Source organism: Vidua macroura, chromosome 4 (genome assembly GCF_024509145.1).
Source record: "Vidua macroura isolate BioBank_ID:100142 chromosome 4, ASM2450914v1, whole genome shotgun sequence".
NCBI classification, from domain to species: Eukaryota; Metazoa; Chordata; class Aves; order Passeriformes; family Viduidae; genus Vidua; species Vidua macroura.
In genome coordinates this window covers 2,372,327-2,397,383 of record NC_071574.1, presented here as the reverse complement: position 1 = coordinate 2,397,383, position 25,057 = coordinate 2,372,327, and the positions used below count along the sequence as shown (strand labels likewise).

Sequence of the window (25,057 nt, the reverse complement as noted above, 5' to 3'; positions counted from 1 at the left end):
CAGTCATTGTGTCAGTGAACGGACAGGAGATGATAGGCAAAAATTGAAATTCCATTTGTGTGTGAGGGAAAACTGTTTTACTGTGAGGGTGGTCAGCTATGAGAACATGTTGGCCGGAAAGGGTAGGTCTCCATCCTCAGGGATATTTAGGTGCCATTAAACACCTAAACACCAGAGATGCCTCCCGACCTGAACTGCCCTGTGGTGCAGTACTGTAGAAAAACTGGCAGTAAAGATTCACAAATGCGTTGTGGTTTGGGGTAGCTGTTATTACAAGTGTGTGTGATTGTACCCGCGTACGACAGCAACACACAAACACCACGGGTGGGTGTCTGCAGTCAAATCGTATCTCACCGCATCTCATCTCTGTACTTGCTGCGTGGCTGAGAGAGGTTGGACACACATTGTACTGTTGTGGGGATCTCACATTGTTGTGGACTGCCCATGCTGTTACTACAAGTGTGTACGTAGTAACAGCTGAGAGGAACAGGTAATATCAGTGCCCCCGTGGGCAGTGTGCCCTGTGCACACCAAAAAAAAATGACGGCCCCTGCCCCAAGCAGTTTAGGGACTGAATTATGGGTAAAAATGTGGGAGAGAAGGTGTGCTGGATTTTCTGTCTCGCAGTCAGAGAATGGAGAGACTGAGCTCAGTGTGGGCTCCCTGGCTTTAAAGAGGTCTGGATCAGGCCCTAAGTCACACTTCAGAAGCCATCTCTGCTGCAGGCTCATGGCTATCCATAAATATTTTTAGCTGCCTGTCATGTAAGCAGCTGGAATATCCTGCAGCCTGCTGCAAACCCAGAAGGTGTGCAGCCCTCACAAACAGAGATTGCAATAGATGCTGTGTACAAGCTACATCCCATCAGCTGTCTTCATCTGGATAGGGTGCAGGTGCTGGGAGAGGGTAAGGCTCATGTTAGTATTTTATCACTTAGCACATTCCTTTGGTGCTGCTCTCCACGCCGTACATTTCTCCCTCCTCTTCTGATGAGCCCTGGATTGCGTCACAACAGCGTTTGTTAGCAGCATGCTCTCAGCAGAAGCAACTGAGAGGAAATGAATGGAGTGTAATGGTTGTAACTGTGATCACAAATAAGAAAGGAGGGTAGATTGCAAAGATAAAAAATCCAAATAAAACAACAGTGGGAAAACTGTAGTTTGTGGGAATTGGGAGTGGGGCTGTGGCTGAGCCTTATCCCTAATGGGCTACAGCTGTGACAGGCAGGTGAACGGCATTGAAGGTAATGAGACAGGGAGTGCCCAGGTGTGCACTGACCAATCACCAAAGGGAACAGAGGGCACGCAGATGCGATGTGTGAACCATGAGGGTATAAAAGGTTGGGCTAAAAAAAAAAAAAAAAACAAAAAAAAAAAAACAAGACTGATGCTTGATGCTTTTGGACATGTTATGGTGTTACTCTGCATGGGTTGAAGTCGTCAGAAGTGGTGTGATGATGCTCTGTGTATAATGGCTTTGCAAAATGATGCTAACATCTTTGGAGGCATTGAAACAGTTCCCGTGGGGTCCTTGGAATGAGGGGCTGGCAATTCTCTTTGGAAACATTGAAACAGTTCCTGTGGGGTCCTTGGAATGAGGGGCTGGCAATTCTCTTTGCCTGGGTGTTGATTTGTTAGCCACAGGTATGAAATTTTGAGGAACAAGGTGCTGAACGCTAGCAATTGCAGAGAGCTGCACTAGCTGAGGTCTGGGACGATGGCAGAACATTTCTTTGTGCTGATGTTTTTCTGCCCCTGCTCTTTCAGCGCGGACGGCCGTACCCAGGAAGGTGTGTGTGCATGAGTATCGAGGAGGAAGCGCGTCCACGGCTCTCCCAGCTCTGGGCCAAGGAAGGACACGGTGAGTCACATCAAGGTTTTATGAGCACAGGAGATTTTCATGTTGGTTGAGTTATGCTGATGTAGGAGTATCATGCATCTCTAATCCAGACGAGAGGAAGCTCTGTCTGCCTCACCCACAGGTGCCACGAGGGCAGCTCCTTAGATAGGATCACCAGGTTTCCACTAGAGGCTGCACTGGTCCGGGCGCATTTCCCAGCACAGGCTGGCTCAGCACCTCCTCACCTGAAGCTGTGCGTGCAGGAGGAATTTGCTACAAGAGCAGTAGTGAGTGTAACACTGAAGCCTCCTTCAGATATTGGCATCAACGCCTAACATGTTAGAGTGATGAAAACACTGCATTAGCTGTGCTTGCCAAATGTTCCTGGTAGACACCCTTGCATGTCTGTTGGTGTAGCAGCTTTGCTGGTGAGGGCTGCACCTGTGCCCAGCTGAGGGCCCAGGTACAGAGCCTCAGCTGCTGGTGGGGAGCAGGGTCAGGTGGTGCACTTCCACTGGTTCTGGTTCAGGCTGGGGGCACAGGAGCTGGTGTGGGGGACTGTTCTCCAAGATCAGCCCCTGAGTTCTTCAAAGCATAGTCAAAAAAGCTACAGGAAGGAGATACCTGGACTCTGTAGCCCTCTTCAAACAGCCGTGTGTTACTATGTAGCCGTACAGAAATGGCTTTTGGAGGGAAAAGGTACAAGCTTGACATCAAAGGGACTACAAATGGTAAGTGTACTGAAGAGCTCTATTTGCTTAACACTACCTCTGGTCATTTATTTGTGCTCTCAGTTCTTATTCTTCTGGCTTTTTCCTTTTGATTCTGTGGATGTTCTTATATGTGTCCATAATTCAGTGTATCCTTCACGTGTGCAGCAAATAGGGTCTTTTGCTTTCTGTAGCCCTTTGGTGTTTTATGTCTCACAAAACAGTGCAGGGCTTCTTTTTCATCACTACCTTGGTCAAAGACTGGCAAGCAGACATGTTTGGCTTAGCCCCCCCCCTTTTTCTTTTTTTTTTAGATAAAGGGATATAGTGCTCAACACCAGGATGTTAAGTGTTTGTCAGCTGGAGTGGCAAGTACGCAGCTGTGCTTCTCTTCAGCCCTGGAAGTCTTTTAGTGGAGTGGGGGTGTAGGCACACAGTTTGTGGAATTGGGAGTGGGGTTGCTGCCAAGCCTCATCCCCAATGGGCTACAGCTGTGACAGGCAGGTGAGCAGCATTGCAGGTAACGAGACAGGGAGTGCCCAGGTGTGCTGCCCAATCACCAAAGGGAACAGAAGGCACACAGGTGTGATGTGTGAACCATGAGGGGTATGGAAGGTTGAGTTTAAAGAACAAGAAGGGCAGAAGCTTGCAGCCTTCTGCAGTGGCTGTATGGCTAAAGCTCTCTGCAATTGTATGGTGACACTCTGTGTATTGTGGCTGTCTCGGCTGTGACATGGGAGAGCAACTGGCCGCTGCGGCTGCTGTTCGGTATACCGAGTTTGTTGAAAAACTCTGTGTGTGTGGCAGAAGAGAAGTGCTTGGAGAAACAAGAGGAATGGGGTGGCAGGTTTTGTCCTCTGTGTTGTTATGCAAGGGAGTTAAGGGCTCCTGTGTGCCTCCTTGTTAGAAATACCTCTTTGCCGAATCCCCGCGCTCCTTCTTCACCTAACTGCTGCTAGGAGGACCTTGCTGAGCGCTGGCTTGGCCGTCTCTTTGGAGCAGATGTGTCTGTGCGTTCAGATGTGGGGCTGCCAGGGTGGGCGAGAGAGACCCTTTTGAGGTTAAGGGGACGGGTACCGCGGCCCGGCGTGGGGGGCGTGGGCAGGAGAAGGGATTAGTGGTGGGGTTACTGCTGGGCACTGACTGCAGCCCCCGGGGCTCCCGCCGACTTTCGGCGTTCCCCGAGCGGCAGGGCGGCGCCGGTCGCCCGCCCGCGCTGCCCGGCGGCCCCGGGGGAGGGCCGGGGGGGTCCCGCCTCGCCGCCCGGCCCCTTTGCATTGCGCATGGGCCCTCCCCGCCGGGTGGCCATGTTGCAGTGCTAGCAGGCAGCGCAGAGGCGGCGGGCGGCAGCGCAGCGCAGACACCGCACCGCGATGGCCGTGGCCGTGGGCAGACCGGCGGTGCGCGGGGCCGGGGGGCGGCGGGGCTAGCGCGGGGCCGGGGCGCGGCGGCGGGCGCTGCCGGGGCGCAGCGCCGGGGATGCCGTGCCGGGGGTTGTAGGGGGCAGGGGGCTGCGGGGGCGCGATGCCGGAGGGGCACGGTGGGCTCGCCGCGGCGCGCCGCCTCTGCCCGTTTCCGGGGCCGGGGGAGCCCGCGCCAAACTTTATTTGGCCCCGTTTTGGGGCCGCAGCTCGTGATTGCGGCGGGGCCGTGGCGGCGGCGGGCATCTGCTCCATAGCCCCGCGGGCACGGGGAAACGGCGGGGGTGGTCCCGGGCTGCGCCCGCCGCCCCTGAGGTGTCGGTGCCTTGCCGCGGGTGTGTCTGCCCCGCCGCTGCCCGTGGGTGGGACGAGCTGAGAGCGGGATGGGCTGTGCCCCGTGCGGGTGGGCAGCCGGCGGGCGGGACGGGCCCGCGGTCCCCGGGGGGCTGCGGCGGGCGCGGCGCGGCAGTCCCGGCGTGGAAGTGTTGCTGGGACAAGCGTGTCCTGCATTTTCCAGCGTGACCGTTTTTCTGGGGATGTGGTGGCCGAGAGGGTTTTTACGTTCGTATTGAGAAAGACAAAATATTTCCCCCTGACGGGGAGAAAGTGTAAAAAAACCCCCAAACCCACAAAAGCTAAAAGATACCGAAAAAGAAAAGGAAGTTTCTCTTGCATCCAGCTTGCGGGAACATGAATGAAACTCCACCGTGACCAGACTGAATGCGCTTTTGTGCATCGTCGGCCAGGGGAGGGAGAGACTTGACCGACTTCCCGGTAACTTTTTCAGTGCTCGGGAGTAACGTAGAAGTTGCCCACAAGTGGGGAGCTAGAGTGTGACTCCCTCTCAAAACAAGAAAGTGGTCTGCGTTCAAGATGTGACCAGGATGAGACCAGTTTCTTTCAGCCTTTATTATGTGCTTATGGATCTGCGGGGCTGTATGGTTCCTCTGATGTGGCAAAGCAAATGTATGGAGATGGGGTTAATGGTGTTACTGGAGGTGGGGAAGTTATGCTACTAAGCAAAATAAGAGCTGGTGTTTCTTAACAGAATACCTATAAATTATGCCGGCCATTTGTAAGGCTTCTTCTGAAATGTTTCCTTGATCTTAAGGTGTAAAGCACGCTTGGAAATTGAAGTTTGTCTTTCAGTGTAAGAATATGCATTGAAAGTGTGGCTTCAGATGGTTTTTTAGGGCAAGCTGAAGGGTATTGCAAAGCAGAGCCTTTTGGCTTTGTGTGGAGCAGTAACTTTGCAGCATGAATAGGCTCAGGAACGTGGCTTATTGCAAGACTTGACTGCCGTTTGTTCTTGTGAATGTGTTTGCCGCTTTTTTTTTTTTTTTTTTTTTTTTTGCTATTATGTTAAACTGGTGCTGCTGTTGAGCCTCTTGAGTTATTTTGGTTAACCCAAGTCCATGGCCATCCCGGAACAACATCCACAGAAGGTTTTGCACCAGTTAAACCGAATTCTTGTCTGTGGACCGCTGAGTCCAGTCCAGTGGGACTGACTGCAGGACGAAGCATCCATCAGCACGAGAGTAGCATGTGCATGTGGGAGAGGGAAGGAGGAGGGCACACGGCTTCCTCTCAAGCAGCTGCTGGGCAGATCCTCTGGAATCCACGCTTTTTGGACAAGGGAGTTGTTTTATCTTGGGGTGATAAGCAAAGAAAGGATGGTAGCCTGGCGTTCAGGAGGTGTCGGTCATGTTCTGTCTTATGTACCTCCTTATCTAATCCTCCCTGCTCCCGCTTTGCATGCTGCTGGTGTTTTGCTGTGAGGGTGGCAGGGAGTTGCAAGGAATAGTTAATTATATGTTCGAGCAAGGCAAGGCTGTTGAACGTTTGCCTTTGCAGCTTTCTTACAAAATATGATTAAGTGGAGCCGTGAGTGGCGTGCAACTTGTTGCAGGGAGAATTAAAGGAAGAGGGAAAGAAAAAGGAAAGGAATGAAACCAAAAGCGAGTCAGTTGGAGTTAAAATGATGATAACATTCCTGAGTCACAAGCTTTTACGTCCTGGCAGGATATGACATTATGTTAATTGTAAAAGTATGCATAGAAAAATAACTTGAGCGAACTGCTCTGAAGTGTCTGTGTTTAATTGTAGCAGAGTAGGGCGTGTTTTGGTAGGATGGGAGGCTTTCTTTTTAAGGCCCTGATCCCGCAGATGTGAAGGCACATGTGTAATGTTGCTGCCTGTAATTTCATTTGACTTAATGGGGACTGATTTTGGCATGCAAATGTAGAGGCCTGGGTAAGCAAGGATGGGTGCCGGGAGCTCTCAGCTGATGAAATCCACGCCTGTGCTTAAGCATGCACCAGGCTGAGGGGATGCCGTGGTCATCTGGGCTCAGTGTGAGATAAGCCACTTCCAGTCTGGAAGCTGTTGAGATGTGCTGGACAGGGGACACTTTTCTTCCTCCTGGATTAATTCCCAGCATCTTGACCAGTGTTGGATGGTTTGTCTGTAGATCTGAGTATGGAAGAGGGCCCTGGCCTACCTACCCTTCTCTTTATGTGTTTATCCTAAATGTGTACAGAACCAGAGCTGGGTTGTGTTGCAGGAGTGAGACTGATGTTCATTTAAGAGTATACTTTGGTGTATTCCCCCCCCCCCCCCCTTGCCAGGTCTAACAAAAACTGAGGGAAAATTAAGCTGGAATGCTTATTTTGCATAGAAACCATTATCTGAGAGATTAAAACAGCACAATGTATTCTTACTCTTCAATCTGTTTTAAAAATACTTGATAATGAGAGACTGCTGGTTTCCATGGAGGGGAGGAAGGAGAGGGAGATGGGAAGGTGGAGGGGGGCTGAAGCATCTGTGCTTTGTCTTTGAGCAGCAGATTTGCTGACACCCACTGGGCTCTGCAAGAGCTAGGGGCAGCACCTTTGGAGAGCCACATCCGTGTGTGCTGCTGGGTGCCACAGGGCCACCATGACCACTGGCCTGGGACAAGAGATGGGCACCAGGGAGGGGGTGCCCCATGCTTCTGCACTGTGGGGCTGCGGGCTCCTCTCACTGAACGTGGTGATGCTGTGGGTGTGGGTGGCACTGCTTGGGCTGCTGAGGTGGCCAGGGCATGGGGTTTGGCTTCCTTGCCTGCTGCTGCCAAATGGGCTTTTGGGCCTGGCCTGGCTCAGCTGTCTGTACCAAGGAAGCAGCCCCAGGTGGTGCACACAGGACTGTATTTTAGTTTGTGACCTTTTTGTTTCCTTTATTCACCTCGCTGCCTTGTTTGCAGTAGGAAATTCTTTCAGACAATTCTTGCTGCTCCTGTTGATGCTAACAATGGTGGGAACCTGCCTCCTCCTTGCTTTTGTTTCAGCTCAGCCTCAGTCACAGGGCAGGTTGTGTGTGAGCCCACAACATACTCAGGACCTCTAGCTTTTGCAGTGTGAATGAGCTGAGCTGGAGTGAGATACTTGGAAAGCCCTTGCTTTGTGTAGGTGAGATGATGGGGAAGCAATTTTAGTGCCTGAGTAAGGCCCCTAAAATAATGATGGAGATTGACTAAGCATGAATCTGAGGAATAAAATATTTACGCATAGCTGAGGCATGCTTTATATATTCCCTTCCCACCTTTGCAGCCCCTGAGAGAGAGAGCTTTCTTGGCTGGCTGTCTGCTGTGAAGCCATCTGAGGGTTCTTGCTTGTCTTGTGGCCTTTCTGTGGCTCTTTGAGGTGGTTCTGGTAGCATGGGCATGAGGCTGCTCAGCACTTGCTTGGCAGGAGAGGTGCTGAGGGCAGAGGGTCTTCTGTTGGCTTGGCAAACGCTGCAGCCTCATCCAGCCTTACCCTTGGTGTGCTTTGGCTCTAGGCTTCAGTCCTGTGAGCTGCAGGGGCTTTTTTAGGGAAAGATACTGAAGCAGCTTCAGCGTTGAACAGTTGGATGCGACCAGGTGATGTAAGAATAAACAAAAAAAGCCTCCCAATAGTACTGGAAGCTTTTTTTAGGTACGCTTCACTTCCAGCTCTGTGAGCAGCTCTCCAGCCCGCTGGAGGAAGCGATGCGTGATAATGGTTCAGACAAACACCACGGCACGGGGGGAGTTCAGCGCTGCTGCTGGAGGAGGCTCCGCAGCGGATACACGGAACCCACCTCGGGCTCTCGCTCTCTTAGCTCACAGCAGCCTTAACAGAAATTTACCCCAAATGTTGTTCTTGTTCCACGGAGTGCAAGTCCTTGTTTGTGTCCACTTTGCAGTTGGGAGTAAGAGATGCTCCTTCTTGGCTGTTCCCTCCAATCTGGATGCCTTTGCTCATCCTCTGCACCATGGTGCCTGGTTTAGACACATGTGGGCCAGGACTTTGTTGCCAGAACTGTTCTTGTCCACAGCTTGGACAGGTGTGATGAATGGGGATGTAGGCAAGGTCCACTTGGCTGTGCATGAGGTGCTGAAGGAAGAGCCACAAGCAGGAAGAACAGCTCCCTGTAGTTTTCCTTTAGCAGTATCCAGCCTTTCTGGAAGCTTTCTCCCTCTCTGGAGTGCTCTGCTTATCCCATCTAAGTGGTGCTCTACTGGCACAAGCTGTAGTCCAAAGGCCATTACTGCCTTTCCCAGGTTTTTTACTGAGCTCTGTGATTTATGAGTATTGAGCTATCTTTGGGACTCCTTACTTAAGAATACAGGCTGTGCCCGTGTTTTTGACGACACAGGCTTAGGACCTGAATTTGCAATTAGAGCTGTTGAAGTGTCTGCAAATAGGAAGAAGCTGCATCTTTCCTTGCAGGCTTGAGGATTTTGTTTTCTGTAGTAGCATCCCACATAAGGTGCTGTCAGAGCAGACTGCTGCTGTTTTGGGGAGTTGGTGCTTTCTTCCATCTGAGCTTACAGCTTCTTTAGATCTTTCTGTTGTCTAATTGGATTTTCTGTTTCTGGGTTTATTTTCAGATGGAATCTAGCTGCTGGAAATATGTTATTGAAGTACTGTAATTATGGGTTATTTCTTTACCAGATCTGTTCATGAATACTTGGCACAAGCTAATAGAACAAGATTTGGTTTAAAACCACTTTGGCTTTGCCACCGTTGCTGCCCCCGCTTTGCCAGCAGCTCCTGAGAACCGATTCCTTTGCACAGCAGTAGTTCTAATATAAATTGTTCCTGGAAATCTGCATGCCTCTCTTGACTTTGATTCAGGAATTGCATTAACCTCTCTCACGTGATGGGTGTGGAAGTGAGGCACTGTTTTGACTCCTGGGCAGGGTATTTTTAAGTGTCTTTCTGGGCTGTTTGGGGCTGTCTGTGGATCTGAAGGTGTTCTGCCAAGTCTGGTGGCTTCACTGGGTGCAAAGTCAATTACAACGTCCTGTGTAAGCAAAAGGCTCAACAGAACTTATTTGTCAGACATATTGAATGCACCAAGTGTGTGAAGCGCTTTGTGTAATCACATGAACTTGGCTTGAATTAAGGTTCTGGCAGTCTGGTGGTGGCAGCTCTGTTTTTGTCTGTAGAGAAAGCAAAAGGATCAAGCTGGGGAGATGGCTTACTTGGTGACCCTGTGAGCTTGTGGCTCTGCGGGGCAGTGCAGAGAGGAGTTCACAGAGAGTATGGTGGTGTGAACTGCAGTAGAGGTGGAATTGCAGGGCTGCTTTTAGCCTTCCAGTTAGGGGCTCCTGCTGTAGCCACAGACACATCTTAGCATTTTGTCACACACAAATCATCTCACTTCAGCCCCACGTAAACCCTTCTCCTCTGCTCTGTATCAGCCTGGGAGCTTTTGGCAGCTTTCAGATGAGTGTACAATGCCAGGCTGATGATCCTGGCTTAATTTTTCTAGGACAAAATTTGGCAGGCAACAGACTAGGTTGGAAATGAAACTTGCAACCTGGAAAGGTGAAGGTACCCGGGTTCTGACTGGCACTCATTCCTGGCATCTCCCTGCAGGAACATGTCTTTCCCCACATCGCCTGGATGTGTCTAGGAAATGTACAGGGTTGCCAGTAAAGAGGTTGTGCATACGTGTAGTTGGATTTTCCTTTTCTTGCTTCATCTGTGATTGAAGATTTTTTTTTCCCCTGTTGTCTCCTTTAGCTGTAATTGGTAGGATTATGTTTCTTGGTTATCTGTGGAATGAACAGAGAAACAGCATGGCTAATGTTATTTCAATAATCTTTATTGTTGTTTTGTTCCTAGTTTGAGGCGTCAAGGCTGGTCTTGTCAGAAAGCGTTGAATTAAATAATTGGAAGCAGTACTCATTTATTCTGAGCTTTTGCAGCGAGACGATTAGGTTGTCATACTGTGAGCAGGTATTGCTCCCTGTAAATGCTGGGAGTGATTATAAGGCTTAACGCAGCCATCTGGGACTGAACATATGCACAGTCCTCAAATCTTCATGTCAAGGCCCCAAGAGGAGCAGGGATTTTGTGGTATCGTCTGGTGACAAATCACACCACTTCATCACTGCAGCCATTGGCTGCTGCTTTTTCCTCCTTCAAATCTGCTTCATGTCCGGGTTGGCCTACGGCAGGCCTCGTTATACCTTTGCTTTTTTGGGCAGAGTTCTGAGCCCTGAGATTTTTTTTTGCCTGAGTGCAAGCACAAGGGTATGAACACTGGTGGAGAAGGGGGGTGGAAAGTAATTTTTCAAATCTTGTTTCAGCAGTTCAGCTAAAGCTTCCCGTAACTCTGGCCAGGTAACTCAACTCCCTGCTACTGCGGTTATCTTAGCAGAAGAAACAACCAGTCAACCATTATGCCTTTGTTAACCTATAGAATCAGAAGATCAAGATTTTTAATTACATTTGAGAAGGGTTTTACAGTTTTCCTGTATCTTGTATGTAATTTCCAAGCCAAGAGAAATCCCTAGTGCTTTTAAATGAATGCTTTTCTGCCACAAGCTGTCTTTTATCACAGAAAAAATGCCAGGCTAGTCTCACTTTCTTTCATCTCCCTCATTAATATTAAATACATGGCACTTTAATATGGCAGCCAGAGCAAAAGCAGGGAATTTCAGCTAATATCTGACAATGGCAAGCTGAGATGAAAAGATATCAGAGTACTGTCGCTATATATAAAGGAACTGGCATTTTTCAGGAGCACTTGACCTAATGTATGTCAGTTCTTTTCTCCCTCTGCTCCCTTAAATCTTTCCATCTTCAAGTGATCCCTTACATGCTCCTGCCTTTCTCACAGGCCTGGTTCAGTTTTCTGGGAGAGGGAAGTGTTTGGTGCTTGCAGCACAAGTCCCTGGTGTCCAAATGGAGGCAAAAAGTGGCACCAGATCCGGGAGCTCTCAGTGCTGGGGAGAGCCTTCATGGAAGAAGTGTAGGCTGCGGGGCATCTCTTCAGCTAAGGTGTGCTAGACTCTCCTGATGTTCTGAATTACAAAGCACCTGGCTGAAAGTAAAAGAATAAACAACTTTACAGAGAAACGTCTCCCCTTCTGGGACGCACAGTTGATGGTCACCGAACAATTGGAACGATTCACGTGGGTTTCTGATGTGTGATTGACTGGGACTGTCAGGGGACCTTGGGCTGTGTGTTTCCAGGTAGCTGGATATTCACCCGGCTGGAAAGCACTCCTGCCATTCAGCATTTGCAGTTGAGCAGTTATTAATTATTAGAGCAATAATTAGCAGAGCCACTTAGGATTAGTGTTTGTGTGGCTGACAAGCTGTGAGTGTTTTGGCCTCTGATTTGATGTGTGGTCTTGGGCAAATACCTTTGTCTTGGTGTGCCTTTGTCTTCTGCACGTGTAAAGCAGGAGATAATTCCCTCTATTGTTTTGTGAGGTGCCAAGTTGTGATCAGAGAATTAACAGCACGCCGTAGTCGCCTCTGCAGACCTCGCCCTGTTGCACCGAATCGAGTGAACTCTTGTGGCACAGAGGCTTTACCAGATTAATGCTTTTAATTAAAACTGCCTTCAAGAAAATAACTATTCAAATAGGGTAATATGCAAATTGTGTTTTCAAGGAGATGTAACAATAAGGAGGAAGGGTTTAAAGGTGAGCAGTGTGAGTAACTCTGACCTTGTTTCTCTGGGTTTGTGTGAGTGCATTTGAGGGCAATTTTCACGTAGAGCATTCCTCAGAGATACTTAATTTCTCTGGTGTAGGCCAGAACCGTTTAAACACAAAGCCAGAGGTGTTTTGTTGCTTAAACAAAACATTATTTGAAATTGTGGCTTGCCATGTGACTCCTGTCTGTTACTGAACACAGCTACATTTCCTCTAGGTTTGGCTTTGCCAGGAACAGAGCTTGGAAAGGTTGGTCTTTTTTTTTTTTTTTCCTCCCCAGTGGGATGTGCTTTGCAGGATTTTGATATAACCTGAGGAAAGCAGGATTTTCATAGCCTAACCAAGTAACCTGATGATTTCTTCCAGTTGAGCCAGAAAGGCAGAAGTATAAATCCAGGCTAGCTGTGATACAGTTTATGTGCTGTCCTGGTTTCAGTTTGAAGGGAGCTATAAAGTTCACACGGGTTAGAAAATGTTTCTGGCATGAAATAGGTAGTTGGTCCCTGTGTAAAATCCATGGTAAGGAGTCCCAAGGGACGGGTGTGTGGATGTTGTCAGTATCCACGCTGTGGTAAATGTATCTTTTTCTGAGCTGTGTGTGCTGAAACATTTTGGCAATTGGAAGCTGCTCAGGGCTGGAGCCTCCTATTCCCATTTTGGTGCCGTGCAGAGGAGGATAGTGGCCCAGCACGTGGGGTTCAGTGGTGCTGGGTGGAAGGAAGGAGGATGGAGATGGCTGAATGTGTGACATCCTCCTCTGTAAGCAGGAAGGTAGTGCAAGCCCGCTCTTGAGGTTTATGCTCCATTTGGCACCCTCAGGGGCTGCTGAGTGATGTGAGAAAATGTGAATTAAGGCACCAAGCGCCTGAGGAAGGACCTCTCCAGCCTGCGCTGCTGGCCAGGTACAGGCGCAGGCTCTTGGGCTGTGCTGGTGTGTAACGTGGGAGCCCTCATGCTGCACATACAGGCTCAGCTCCTCCTGGACAGCTGTGGGAGGAAGAGCTGGGCATTAGCCTTCCTCTTTGAAGGCTTCCCAAGTTCCTCAGCAGGTATTTATCTGTCAGACCCCAGCTGCTCTGGAATATGAGCAACCCAGGCAGGGCTGCTTGTGGCTTCGTGCATCACCTCCTGCTTTGAGCAACGTGGAGGTGGAGACTGCAATCTTAATAAAGGATATGCAGCAGCAGATCCCTCACTTTGGTTTCTCATTAAATAACTGGAGCCAAGGGCAGAAACGTGCACCGCACATGGGAATTGTGCCCCAGTTTTGGTATAGGCGGGTCTGCAGCACTTGGAGTTACAGAGCGTGTTAGAGCAAGGAACTCCTTCATGTGAACTAATCTTCCCTAGACCTCTGCAGGAAGCGCTTGCTTGGAGCAGCCTTAATTTGCCTTGGGGTGTGTTTGTCCTCCCAAATCCTTAGGTTTGGCTCCATCAATTTGTGGCAGGATTTACCTGCTCTGTCAGGTCTCTAGAGCCGGGCTGCTGCAGGAGCTGAGGCCGGCGCAGCGGAGCCTGCTCATGTGTCACAGTCCTTCTCAGCTGCCGCGTGCTGTGTGCTGGCACAGCGCTCGGCCAGGCCCAGCAGCCCAGGGCCTTGCTTGTGGAGGGATGCCTGACTGCCTATCCTGGTGCTTCCAGGGAAAGAGAGGAGCTGAGGAGAAAAAGGGGATGAGAAATCTGAGTACTGCAAGCACAAAAAGTTGCAGTGTAAAGTAACCGCAGGAGGTGCAAGCTAATGGCAAATCCTCTTGCTTATTGTTGTTATTCAGAGAAACAGCCTTGCAGAATGTTCCAGTCCAGAAGCTGTCCTTGAGCTATGGATTTCAACCAAGAGCAGTGCAATATGTATCATCTGCACTCATAGGGCTGCAAGAGTTTGGACTGTGTTTAGCTTGACTGTTCCAGAGAAATCCGAGTAGCTGGACTGTCCAGAAGCATAGTACTCCAGAGAATTCAGTCTGTTTGCTTTTGGGGTGTAAGGGAGAGTAACACTGGGAGTGTGGGTTTCATTTAACACTGCTCTGTTACAAGCAGTGGCATGGGCTGCTAAAGCAGAAGTCTTGACAAGGGGGCAGAAATTAAAATTAAATCTGAATCCAACTGCTTCTGTTTTGCCTTCAAAGTGCAAACATGACTGGGGTGGACAGTCGAAGCAGAATGTGGTGGCCAACATTAATTAATCCGTGGGGGTGGATGCTGGCTCCAGTTTAACCTTCTAGCAGGACTGCTCCAACTGCTAACGGACGTTGCAGCAGCTTGCGTATGGAATAATTTATGAATTTGGAAGAACGCTATTCCGGAGAATGTGGGTGAATGCCAGTGGTTTGCAAACTCTGCCAACGGTCTTGTGAGCGGCGGGCTGCTGTGGGAAAAATAACATTGGATTAGTGCAGGGTAATGTTTGGAAGTGTCCCACTTAGCTCCTAAAGCCTGGCCCTTGTGCAGAGCTGTGCTGGGCTCTTGACAGGACGCTCAGAAGTAGCAGAAATGCTTTAAATATGCGTCTACTGCATGCACCAAACAAGAAGTGGGGAGCAGCACAGGGAGATGGTTTTAGCTGCAGGCTTTTCCCAGGCAGCCTTGGCAGCATCTTTGTCGTTTGGGAGGACAATTTCCTTGTTCCAGGTAATTGGACTGTCTGGGCAGATGCCAGGTCACTTGATCTTGCAGCTCCAGGGCAGCTGGGTCCCACTCCAGACCTGTCCCCTGGCTTGGGAGCTGGTGTTGGGCGCCTTTGCTGCAGCCAAGGAATGGACGCCTTTCCTCGGCACCAGACTCCAGAGCCGGATGTGAGCCCAGCAGCACTCCAGGCCTCTTTCCAGCTTTTCAGGCTCCTGCTTTTAATTAAACTGTCGCGACACTGGGACAGCCGGCGGATGACTGAGATACCAGGAGCCAAAGGTCCGGCTCACAAAGGTGTATGGGAGCCTTGGAATGCGGATGGGAAGCCTTGGACAGCACGCAGGGCAGGATCAGTGCCTGCCTCCCGCTAATGGTGGTTTATTTGCTCTCTGCTCATCCATCTATTCTGTGGCAGGGCTGAAAACATCTCTGAGGTCTGGTTTCAATAACCAAGTGTGTCCTCACAGCTGAGGGGAGCCTTAGGTGATAGCTACTCCTTTGCAAGCCTTCACTCTGCACAAGTTGATGTGCACCATTTACCTGTAAGGATCTTTGTGGATTTGAGATAAATACAGAAGGCTCCAAGGAGATTTGCTGTACTTGATCTGTGTTACCTGGCGTTTCTTGGCACTTCATGCCTCTAGGCTCGGTCCCATGATAGAGCAATGCTTGCCTCTGAGCAGCTGCCTGCCTGCTGGATAACTTGTTCTCCTCATGGAGCTTATCCCTTTGCCAGCCATGAAAACATCTTCTCTCACACTTCCTGGCCAAATGTTGCTTCTGCTGTGTGTGTAAACGACTGCTGGCTGCCTCTCTTGTTACAAATGCCCATTGTTCCAGTGGACAGGTTGAAATGCAGCGTGATCCTCAAATGTTCTGGAGATTTGACACATACCACAAGCTCTCTGAACGTGCAGCTCTTCCAGAGGCTGTGTTGGCATGGATAACTTGGGAAGAAGTAGCAGCTAGGTGAAGTCTGGTTCTGGAGCTAATGTGGGGGGAATGCACCAAATGCAGTTGATAGTAGGTTTGGGACCAAGTCTTTGGAATTATGTGTCAGTCCAAAGAGAATTGTCTTGTTAGAGGATTCATTTAATTAGCATCTGGAATGTAGCCACTATAATGTAGGTTTGTGTGTAGAAAGATGGTTAGTACTTTCCTTTAAGAATTGTTGTTTTCTACATGTAGATGTTCAAATAATAGGGTTAATAAAACTTAACAACTCCCAAAAGGAAAATGTTTTTCTCTTGCTTATTTTCTTGTGCTGTACATTTAGACACTGTTCTCATTGTTGGGGTTTTTTTTGTTGGTTGGCTTGTTTTTGTTTTTTTTTTTGGGGGCTATGTATGTCCCTTTTTCTAGAGCAGAAAGGAAAATTGTTCACCAACAAAAGCTAAGCTTATGGAAACTACCAGTTGACTGAAGGAAGGTTCAGGGGCTGGAAGCATCTGAATCTGCTGACACAAGGGGACTCAGGGGTGTCACTGGAGCCTCCAAAGCCCTTGCAGTGAGGGGAGGTGGGAGGAAAAGGGTGACTGTACAGGCTTGTGCTTTAGTAACAGCCATTGATGAAGGGGGACGTGGGGAGGTTTTTCCATATGCAGTGGCTTATGCCAGTTTTGCATCTGCCTTTATTTGCATTATTAGGATTACACTAATAAATCTGCTCTAAACCTGCTTGAAATCCCTGATGCTGTGACACTGCTGTTTGCCAGAGCTGTGCACACTGCCCCTTGCCAGGGTGCAGCCCTGGGGTGGAAGCTGTGCTCACACAGCTCAGGAGGCTGCTGCATCCACCCAGCTGTGGCCTCATTGCCTTTACAATAAAATCCCGCCTGCACCAATGACATTTTTTATTTTCTTCCCCAGGATTTGTTGCCCCAGTTACAGAGGTGTTTGGAAAAGAGGATCCTGCAAAATAACCTTGTCAGATAAGCTTGGTCTTGGGTGTCATTGCCTGTACTTGAGGGGAATATCCTTGCCCACTATGTCGAGTTCCCAGGCTCATCTCCTTTGGAAAAACCCTTTTCTTGTAGGGCGATGGTGCTGCTTGAGCCACCTTTGGAGGCCACCATGGGCTTTGGATTTCCTTGCTGGTGTGTTGGCAGGGGAGGCTGAGGATGTGTTCTGGAAAGGGCAGAGATGGGCAGCTGCCCGAGGGGGTTGGGCTGTGCTGCATCAGACAGAGACCTTGGTGGCCTGTGCTGTGCTGGGGACTTGTTCTGTCACGTCCTTCACACTGGGTTACTTTGTCACCAGCAGCTGGAATGCAAGGAAAGCCTTATCCCTTTTTGGGGGTGGGCAGGAGCAAGATAAACTCCAGAACATAGGCGTGGGACTCTTGATACTTCTGGGAGTTGGTGTAAATCTCTGGAATGAAAGGTTTATCTCTGCTCCAGCTCAGAAACTCTAGCTGTCAAGCTAATCCTTGGATTCCTTGTGAGTAGAGAGTTAATCCTTTCTTCTGGTGCTGTAAATGTTTATTTAGCCATGCCTTTATGGAGTTTAGCTGCTTTGGAGTGTATGTTGGGCAACTGCTGGTGTCCTGTCCAGGGACTCTTTATGGCTTGGAGCATCACTGGGATTGTAGAGGCCATCACACATCTTTGTGGTCCTGCTCCTTAGCAAGTGATGGCTATGGAGAGGACTGTGGGAACATTCCTGGCATGTGAGAAATGTGTTTTCTGTCTATCAGCTCCAGAAATGTGAAGTTTCTGTAGCAGTTATCAGTGCAGCAAAACACAAGGAGGATAAAAAAACTTCTAGTCCCATCTCCTAACAATCCCACTCTTATGGCTGTGCTGCAGACCTGGATCACATGTCCTTTTCTCTAGAGGAACTCTGGCCAGGGAAGGTTTTTGGAAAGACAAAACATGGTCTTTTAAGGTAACCACAAAAATTTGGAGTTAGTGAGGTGGAGGGAAGGAAGTAATTCAGTTGAAATACAGAATTGCTCCTATTCATAAAAATTTTAGTGTTGACTTTCCCTGTTTAAGGCAGGAAAACCAGGACTTGCTGAAGGCAAGTGGGGAGCTTTATTGCTTTGAGGCAGTTGAGAGCTCAAAGTCTATGGACTAGTATTTCCAAAACTGTCAGCCAAATAATTGAGTAAACCTTTGCCTTTTCCTCTGCGTGCACATCAGCCCAACTTAATTCCACTTTCCTTCTTGCTGAAGATGAAAAAACTGTGTGCTAAGGCAAACAGTATTTGTAATTTTCAATATTTATTGATTACTGACCTTTTCTTATTCACGGTGAAGGATTTCTGTGGCACCTTGGAAGAGCTTTGTGTGCCACGAGGGGCTCTGTGTGTTCTGTTTCCCTTTTTGGAGCAGATGTGAGGGCTGTGGCTCAACACACAGCATATTAGACCCTGCCATGAAATCATTCAAAGTTGGTTCTTTTGCTCTGTTTTCTGGTTGCTAGTGGGTCAGAATCACACTCAAGCGTACCTGTTGCTGGTGAGGTTGCCAACACTGGATTTGGCTAAACACAAGATGTTTTCTCTGGCCTTTTACTTAACAACCTTAGTGCAATACATGCACATGCACGTTGTGTATGGATTTAAGAAAAGCTGGTCTGAGCCAGCTCTTTTCAATCCAGTTGGTGCTGGTGTGCTGGACCAGTGAAGTTTCCCTGGGGAATTCCTGTGTATCTAGCACTTATTTGGACTCTAGAAGTCTTGGTAGGGATTTGTCAAGGAGCTGGGTGATGATTAGTTTGAAGTTAGGATCTGTTTATACTCACTGCTGTGGTACCTGGGCATGGGATAAGCCATGTGTGTGTATGGACATCTGTGTTACCTCAGGGTTTAGGTGTGAAGACAGCTACTGTGATAAATCTGAACTCTTTAGTCCAGAATCAAGAGAAGTGGTAAATAAATGACTTGAAGCTGGGTGCTTTGGTAGGCACAACTCTTTGCAGACACCGGGAGCAGGTCCGTGTGCCAGGCAGCCACAGTGTCCCCCACCTGCCTGTGAGCAGGCCAGCAGGGCACAGCATTAACATGGATCCTGCTTCTGAGTCCCAGGGATAATTCATTATCCAGAGCATGATCTGGGGCGCCTTCCAGTCCTGGGGCTTGTTGAATAGGAGCTGATGAAATGAGCCCTTGATGTGTGGCTGTGGCTTTTCAGGAAGGAGCACACGGGGGTAAGGAACTGTGAGGCAGCCCTGCTGGGCTGTGCCTTTGCCACCTCAAGGAAAGCTGCTGCTTTTTGTGTCCCAGTGGCCCTTAATGTGAGTCAGGTATTGGAACAGTGCTGCCTTGTTACAGCTCTGTAAGCAAGCCCGTTGGGCCGCCTTCCTTTCTCAAAATCCTTCTCCTCTGGTTGTGTTCACAGCCCTGACAACAGGACTGGAGTTGGTGGAGGCCTGGGGAAGGTTGCGGGAAAACCTGGCAATGGGGTCAGATGCTCTGTTGCCAGGTTTGTCTTAATTCTACCTTTTTGTGCCGGGGGGCAGTGTCTCAGAGAGCTCCCCTCCTCTCTGTGGGTGTAACTGGAATCTTGCCGAGTTCATGTATCACCCTTCCCTCTGCGTTGGGTCCTGTGTCGCGCTTTGCCTCCAGCTTTGAGCAAAGTATAGATCCAATGACTTAATGGTCTGTGGTGCAGCTGTTTCAAGGCTATTTTAAGTGCATGACAGTGAAATACAGAAGGAAATGGCTGTTGGGTTTTCCCTCTCTGCTGCCTTGCTGGGCAGTATCTCTATCGGTGGTGGTGTGGCACTGTGCAGCCAGAAGGGCTGGAAAAGGGCAAAGAACTGAAAGAGAGAGAAGTGTTTCTGATGGCCATATAGCAACATGCCTTCCTGCCGTCTCCCAGCATGGCTTCTGTCCTTCCATGGGAGTTGTTTTTAACTCTTAAGGTGGTGAGTTCTCAAGTCTGGCAAAAACTGGGCCTTCTCTGGCCCTGGCTGGTGTCAGCTGGCCTGGAGTCACAGCCTGACCCGTGTGCCGTGTCACTGTGCAGCGTTTCACGCGAAGGAACGTGCAGCTCTCTGCGCTGTGCCTGGCTGGGGGAATGAATGGTGGGGATGCTCCAAGGGGTGGGTTTGCCCTTCCCTGTGCGTGGCATCGCACTGTCTCCTGAAGTGGGAGGAGCGCAGGGCCGGCGTGGGCAGCTGGCAGGAGCAGCAGCTCCCATTTTATGCCCTCAGCCTCGCACAGGCGGTCAGAGAGGCAGTTGCACGTCGTCCTCCTGTCAGCAGAGAGATTGGCCAGAGAAGCAGAGAGCATCTGGTTCTCATTGGGCTCTGCCTTTGGATGGTCTTCATTCTTGTTTGTCACATTATGTCTTTTTTTTTTTTTTTTCCCTTCCTTCCTCTCTCCTCTTTTCTTTTTTTTTTTTTTTTTTTTCCCTTCAGTGAGTTTACAAGCCTTGCTGGAATGCACATATGGTCCTTATCATCCCTGAAGTCCAGCTTTTTTTTTCTTTTGCTGGTTAGCAGTTTGTGACATCAGGGGCTGTTAGAAGCATTAGTCACTTTGCCTCCAAATAGAAAGGTCCGTGGTTTTTGGAAACCTATGGAGGAAAATGTCATTTATGTCAGTTCTTGGCGTACATGGAACTGTGAGCGCTCTGAGCTTGTGCTGACCTTTAGCCAAACATTTTGCCTGTAAGACAAATGCTCGTTCCCACTCTCTGCTGCCCCTCCTGAATTGTCAGATTTTGCTGACTTCCCTCTTTCCAGAAGAATGCAACTCTATCCTTTTCCCTCCGTGCTCCTGCCGAGTTGCTGCAGCTTGCCAATGTAAGCAGCTCCCCTCGCTTCCCTGCCGGCGTGCCCCGGGGGCGCGGGACCAGCGGGGCTGGATGGGCCGCGGGAAGCGTGTCCTTGCCCTGTGGCAGGGGCTAACACTCGCAGCTGCGAGCGCTGGAAACCAGGGTATTTGGTGCTGCGTGTCCGGGAGGTGGGCCTTGTGCTTCCCATCCCCCGGAGAGAGCATCGCTCCCGTGTGTTACTGCCTGTGGAAATGTGACCAGCATCACCCAAGTCTCTGGGGGCATCTGCTCAGGGGAACCCCTTGCTTTGTCTCGGTGGCAGCCTCCTTTGGCTGGAGGTTCCCCAGACCCGTGAGATTTTATCTGTGGAGCAGTATTTTCTGCAAGGGGGGGCAGCACAAGTCCCAAACCTGCCCTTCCCCATCTGCTGCTGCCCAGTGCATTGTTGGTCAAGCTGCTCCCGGCCTTCCTGCCACAAAATAACCTTTTCTGCCATCCTGGTTCTTGGGGAGTAAAAGGAAAATCCAGTATATTCAGGGAAAGCCTTTTTGTATTCCCCGTGACCTCCCTGTTCAATGAGCAAGGGAGCCATATGTGGCATAGCTCTGCTGACAGCGTTCCCTGTTCCTGGGGGTAGAGACCTGGCTCCTTGCTGTTGTGGTAGATGTTGCTGGAGGGCTGGGGCAGGGGACTGGTGAGGAGCTGTGTGTCCCTAGGCCAGCTGCAGCTGGTGCCAGCTTTTATCCAGGAAGATCAAGATGGTTTCCTGCAGTCCATCCCTCAGGGACAAGAGCTGCAGCAGTGAGTCACTGGTGGGTTGGGGGCAGGGAGGGAGGCACAGATCTTCATGGCTTGATTGACACATTAATGTACAGAATGAGAGCATGCCTTCCACAGGGGTCTGCTCTCCCTGTTGAGAGAAAAGGGGGGGAAAAAAGAAAGCGAGGGGGAAGAAAAACAACCAAGGACCTCCCAGACTTGAGTAACTTGTGCAGACGTTTGCCCGAGCCTGCAGCCAGCCAGCAGCAGCATGGAGCCAGGAACTCCCCCTCCTCTGCTGGTGACACTGATGGTTATCTTACCCTGAAACAACAGCCAAGAAGTCCTTCCTCTCTTTCTGAACTGATTAACTGATTGGTTGCTATCAGCCCATTTCTTCTGGCCTCCCTGCATGCCGAGGAGGGGAAGGGAGTTGTTCTTGCTTTCCATGTTCTCCCTGTACTATTCATAAATCCATTTGTCCAACAGTTAAGGGTTTGGCCATCCCATAACCCTGTGTAAGGAAGGGGAGCGGAATTATGGGTGCTGTTAGGAGGAACAGGGAGCTTGGCTCTGGCATGGACACTGGGAATACTTGGTACCCTGCTGGCAGGGACATCAGCTCTTGGGTTTAACTCTGGGAGGGGAATAGATCTGTCTCCTCCTTACTACTCCTTGCTTCTGTGCTCCTGCTCTTGCCTGAGCTGCTTTTTATCTGAGCAGACTAAACTATCCCTGAGGTCCCTAGCTTTGGATGCAGCATGTAAGATGATTTGGCCAAGTAATGAGTCAAAAATGTTGCTGATTTGAGCTGCTGACAACAATAAAAGCTTTTAGAGTTTCTTGAAGGTGCCTCCTGTCGTGTGGCCTCAAATAACTAAACACTTGCTTCATATTTGGGGTTGAGCTCGATATTTTGCATACCAGCCTTTTTCCCCTCTTGAATTTGAGGCTGGTTTTTGTTTTCTTTAACTCTTGGGAGGCCGTGTGAAGCTGACCCCCAGCCGCCAGCAGCAGTGGGCCGGGAGGGGCCCAAGGGGAATGTTTTGCCAGCAGCCTTAAAGCAAAAGGGGCTCAGCCAGGAGCTTGCTTGGATTGGGGAATAGCCACCATCATGGGTAAGTCCTGAGTGAGGAGAGCAGACTGGAGACTGGGACAATAAATATCCTTGTGGAACTCTCTCCTTGGCCCTTTTTTCTGCATGGGAGAGGAGCAACTTTGCTTTGTTTCCAGTCAGCTGCCAGACAATTTCGGAAGCATGAAGACTCAGCTCTGCTTTGGGCTGCCTCTGGAGGAGTGACATAGGACCCACCTTTATCTCCAGCTCCCCATCCATACACTGCTCCTGATGCCAGTGAGGAGAAAAACTTCCTCTTCATTCCTGCTGGCTATGCCAAGCCCTTGTGGCTTGAGAGGAATGAGCTGACTCTCCTTGCACGTGCCTCATCAGCTGAATTGTTTTATATAGCTTCACTGATTCCTGTCCAGCCAAACCCACTGTTTGCCACAGAGCATCCATTACAGCATTGCTTGACCTGTGAAACCATTGCCACCAGGAGCTATGTGTGGAAAAAAAACAGATCTGAAACAGCCGTGACAGGGTTCTGAGGCTGCAAACCCATTCTTGCCTTTTGCAAGGCATTTTTACCCCCTTAAAATGAAGAGCAGTGGGATGTGAGTGCCTGACAATCAATCTCTTTATATAAAGTGATGGTAGGTAGTATTTGCTGTGCCTCTGGGGGCCTGTCTCTGCTTAACTTACCCCTTCCCTTCCCCTGCTGCAGTTAAAACCAGCAGCTGTGATAACAGCAGCTCGAAGGTCGTTGTTGATCCAAGAAATATCGACTGTGGGATGCCTTGTAGGGCTCTCTGCAAAGAGAAGTCAAGCAATTAGCATCTTCCCAAGAAACAAGCATTTATTTGTTCATGTCACCCCTTAGTTTTTGTAGGGGTTAGCACAGCTCTGGCTGTTCAGAATCACTTCCTGCTTGTGGATGGTATGGGAAGAGGGAGGGAAACGATGCCCTGTAATGTGGGGTTCAGTAAAGGATACGTGACTGCCTTGAGGAAGAGTTTAAGCATACAGACTGCTTTTGGAATGTCTTAAGCTCTCTGATGTGTGACAACCTCCAGACACCCAAGTCTAGCAGCACATCTGGTGCAAACGGGCTGATCTCTGCAGGAGCCTGTGGAGCTGCCATGAGTTTTACCCGTGCTCATCTTATCCATGGATCCTGGAGCTGGGAGCAAGGAGAGGTGCTTGCCAAGCAGTTACTCCTTTAGTGTGCTTCTAAGGGGTCAGTACTTGAGACACTGACATTGTCTGTGGTTACCAAGGCCTCTCCCAGGACTGCGGGTCTGTGAGTGACTCCTGAGAAGTTGTTGTAGTCCAGTTGAGTGCGGGGCAAAGGGAGGAGCTGTGCTGAGCTCTGCTATCTGAGGGCAAATGAGGGATGGGGTTGGGAAAAAGGCAGTGAGGCAGTGTGATGAAGTGCCTTTCCACTTGGGCTGAAGCACCTGAGCAGCACTGCTGGCTTCCTCTGGAAGAGGAGCTGTGTGGCAGGAGGAGCAAATCCATGCTTTAGCATTCCCGTGGCTTGTTGGTGCACACAGGAGCTCTGGGGTGGAGCAGGAGCCGTGTCAGCCTTCAAGTGCTCTTCAGCCCGAGGTGCCCAGTTCTCAGTGGGGTGACTCAAACCCAGCCCACTGACTGTGCTCGGGAGTTTGTCATGGCAGTTTGCAGCTGGCGAGGCAGGGCCATCTGACTTAGCATCCCCTTGTTGTTACAACACTTGTGCTCTGCCAGACCGAAAGCGTGACTCACTTGCCTGCTCTGCTGCTGATACCCTGAGCAATCAGGCTTGTTGCTCTCCAGCAGAGGCTTCCTTTCCTTGTGGATGAAGCTATCCTGTTGAAGGGGTGAAAGCGGGAGCAGAGGCCTGGCTGCAGTGGCAAGTGCTTGTGCAGCGTGTGCCCCTCTTTGCTCTGGAGAGAAGCAGCCTGAAGCTCCCCCAGAAATGTGTCGTCTTTCCAAGGGCATCTGCATGCTGCAGAACTGGCTTTGTTTGTGTGTGGAGGAGAGAGCTAGAAATCTAGTTCCTTTGGCTCTCCTGCCTCCTCCAGAATGTGTAACCGTGGGCCTTGTGCAGAGCTGCCGCTATTTTCTGTGTCTGCTCTGCTTAGGGAGATGTGCTGCATCCTGGGAACACTGAGGGAGGTGGATGCTGGCGTTTGTGTTTCATCTCTGCCTATGCCTCAGATCTTTTCACCAGTGTTTTGATGTTTTGAGCAGATATCAGGCCAGTCTTGTCTCCTGCTGTGCAGCATAGCCTGTGAAAAATACTTGGCATTGCCAAGTGAGGAGATAGTTTTTGTTTATTCCATTGTTGATGTTTGCCATTTGCAGAGAAACAAACAAAGCAAGGGCAGGGGAATAAACCAGAGAAGGTCTGCAGCAAAAATAACTGACACAGATGCGAGAGATGAGTCTAACTCCTGTTCCTGCTGAGCAACTGATGATGAGGCAGTACTTGCTTTCCCAAAATATATCAGGGAAAGAGATACTGGTGCTGTGCTGAGGGATGTTCATCACCCACCACTTTGTGTGAAGCCTGTGAGTCATGGGCACTTTCTGCTTTCTGGGATCTGCTCTGAGCTCCCTTCACTTGATCATAAACCCAAGCCCAGTGTTTGTTTTGGTTTTTTTTTTTCAAAAGTACTAATGTTACAAATCTTTAATTTAACCCATTCACATCTTAGATCAATCCCAGGGCCTTTTCCAGGGGAATCCCCACTGGGGGTGAATGAAGTGATGGTCTTTCTGGGTGTTTTTTCTTTACCCAGCCTGAGTGAAGGAGGTGGCATCTCTTAATCACCTTAAGCTTCTGTGGTGTGGTGCTGGTGAGTAGCTCACAGCACACAGAGGGGTGGAGGTGAACAGGCTGGTAAATTGGCATTTAGCTATGGACAAGCCTGGTTTAGATGCTGAGAGAAGGCTCAGGTGTCTATCACAGG

At 49.7% G+C, this 25,057-nt stretch overlaps 1 protein-coding gene across 3 annotated transcripts in view; it reads left to right on the top strand.

The window, feature by feature from the left end:
- Nucleotides 1-25,057, top strand: part of SEPTIN11 (septin 11) — a 69,236-nt gene that overhangs the window by 22,441 nt on the left and 21,738 nt on the right. For 2 of the 3 annotated variants that reach the window (XM_053975274.1, XM_053975273.1), the window contains exon 1: nt 3,861-3,949. In XM_053975274.1, coding sequence (XP_053831249.1) covers nt 3,923-3,949 — 27 coding nt within the window. In that variant the 5' untranslated portion in view covers nt 3,861-3,922. Of the gene's footprint in view, nt 1-1,766; nt 1,861-3,860; nt 3,950-25,057 lie in introns of those variants that run through there. The other variant, XM_053975275.1, reaches the window with a different exon arrangement.